This window comes from Trypanosoma conorhini, assembly GCF_003719485.1.
Source record: "Trypanosoma conorhini strain 025E chromosome Unknown Tco_14.4_contig_00009, whole genome shotgun sequence".
NCBI classification, from domain to species: Eukaryota; Euglenozoa; class Kinetoplastea; order Trypanosomatida; family Trypanosomatidae; genus Trypanosoma; species Trypanosoma conorhini.
The window spans coordinates 78,032-79,982 of NW_021704095.1; the positions used below are offsets into that span (position 1 = coordinate 78,032).

Genomic DNA, 1,951 nt, shown 5'->3' on the forward strand with positions numbered 1-1,951 from the left:
TCCGGGCCGCGCGGGGGCGCGCAAAAGAGGGCCGGCAGAGCGGGGGGCGGCGCCTTTATTTCTGTTTTTTTCCCGGCCCCTGCCAATTTTCTTGTTTTGGGCGACGGGCGCCGCGGCACGGGCTCGAGGAAGAACATTGCCGGCCCTTCGCCTGGCGCGCGGCTTTGTTCTGTTTTCTTGTGCGCGACGCCCCCCGGGCGCAACAACGGGGCGGTCAAGGCGCCTCCTGGGCCCCGCGTCCTTCCCGGGGCGCGCGCGGTCTTGTTGAACCGCCGCCTCTTTCCCCATGCGACCATCGGGGGGTGCAGGCTTCGGAAGCGGTGTCGGCCGCGCAGCGCCAAGGAAGCAGCCGCGGGGGGCGTCGTTTGTCCACTGTTTGCTCGGGCATGAGTTCTGATGAAGCGCGAGTAATCAATAGAGAGAGCCTGCTTAAAAAAACACACTGCTTCCTCACCGCTTTCTTTACCGACACTTATTCCCTTTCTGCATTGCGGAAAGGCCATTTGCACTGCCGATCTTTCAGAGTGATCTGAGCTGAACGAATTTAACGGACGAAACCCCTGCGCCACACCATGGCACCGTGGGATATGCATCTTGTCACTCGAACTGACTTTTTTTTGTTCTTCTTATTGATGTGTAAAATATATGCAATTGAAAGCAGACACGCAAATATGTGAGGGAAGGAAATGAACGCTTTTTTTCCTGTTTTGTGCACAGTTGTGTTCTTATGCTTCACTTCTTTTTTGCTTGGCCGCAAATGTCGCTTTTGCGAGAAACATGTTTTGTTTTCGAAATTCCTTCTCTGGGCGTCGCTGAAGTGTGTATTGCATGCAATTTCCAACATGGCTTTTCAACCATTGCTGAATTTGCTCTTCAGGGACATCCACGAGCAGAATCCTAACAGAGCTTACTTGGGTAAGTGAGTAAGAGTCTTTTTGTGTGTGAATATCAGTTACTTCAAGAGAGGTTTGCGACATGTGTGTATGATGCCTACTTTTCCTCATGATTATATTTTTCTTATGCTGACTGAGCAGAAGAAGTTTGGGAAAGCTTGCAGCGCGGATGATGGGAAGTGGACCGTTTTGTGGTTGATATTTCGTTTTGGCATTCGCAAAACGTTTCACAATCAAGAAATGCGCGGTGATGCATCCCACATTGCCCTCACTTCTTTCACTGGCACCTTTGAAGTTGTCACGGAGGAATCGTCTTGGTAGGTGCGTATGTGGGCGTCGCTTCTCCTGATAATTCTGGCTGCACAGCGGAATTCCTAGTGATCCTTTCCTGCTGGCGAATCGCTTAACACGGCGCGAAAGTTCTTCTGGGGAATGCATTGTGGTTGGCGGCAGATTGCCTTGCTTTTTTATCGTGGCCTTCCCGCGACTCCTCCGGCGGCCTCTGTTGGCTGAAGGCGCCCGCTGCCGCATCAGCGGAGCTGCGTCCTTGGGCTTCATCCTCGCATCGAGGAAAGACGCCGCTCACACTTTCATTCGCACGATAAATGGCGAGTTAATTTGTTGCCAACAAGTTATCGTCAGTATGTGTTGTTCTTTTCGAATGCCATCAACTGCTGCTGCCTCTGCAGAAGAGAAGAAACCAGTTTCAGGCCGCCCTCCCTTTTGCCCCCGATTCATTGGTGTGGTGGTGGGAGGGTATGCCTTGTGCAGTGTGCTTGTCGCCTCCCCCACCGAGGGAGAGGGCTCAGTAGCACCTACTCCTGACGGATGTCTTCACCCCTCCTTTTCTTTTTATACGCGGTTGAGTGCTCTGAGGAAGCTACACGCATCCCGAGTCCATGTGAGGTGCCTTGTATTGCAATGCATTATCTCCGTCGGATACTCTTCCCTGACGCGTATACTTCTATGTGTATATGTGTGTGTAACTATTCACTCCAAAACGCCGGGGGGCCATGATACATCGAGTCAGGTGAACTTTATTGTCTAAGCGATTCTAT

The 1,951-nt window shown here is 52.0% G+C and overlaps 1 protein-coding gene across 1 annotated transcript; it reads right to left on the reverse strand.

Moving 5' to 3' along the window:
• Positions 1-725: 725 nt before the first annotated feature.
• On the reverse strand, positions 726-1,451 carry Tco025E_00433 (uncharacterized protein; the record flags this gene model as incomplete). The annotated part of the gene is made up of 1 exon (XM_029367375.1): positions 726-1,451. One exon carries the CDS (start codon positions 1,449-1,451, stop codon positions 726-728), a length of 726 nt encoding a protein of 241 aa, XP_029232569.1.
• Between the last annotated feature and the right edge of the window lie 500 nt (positions 1,452-1,951).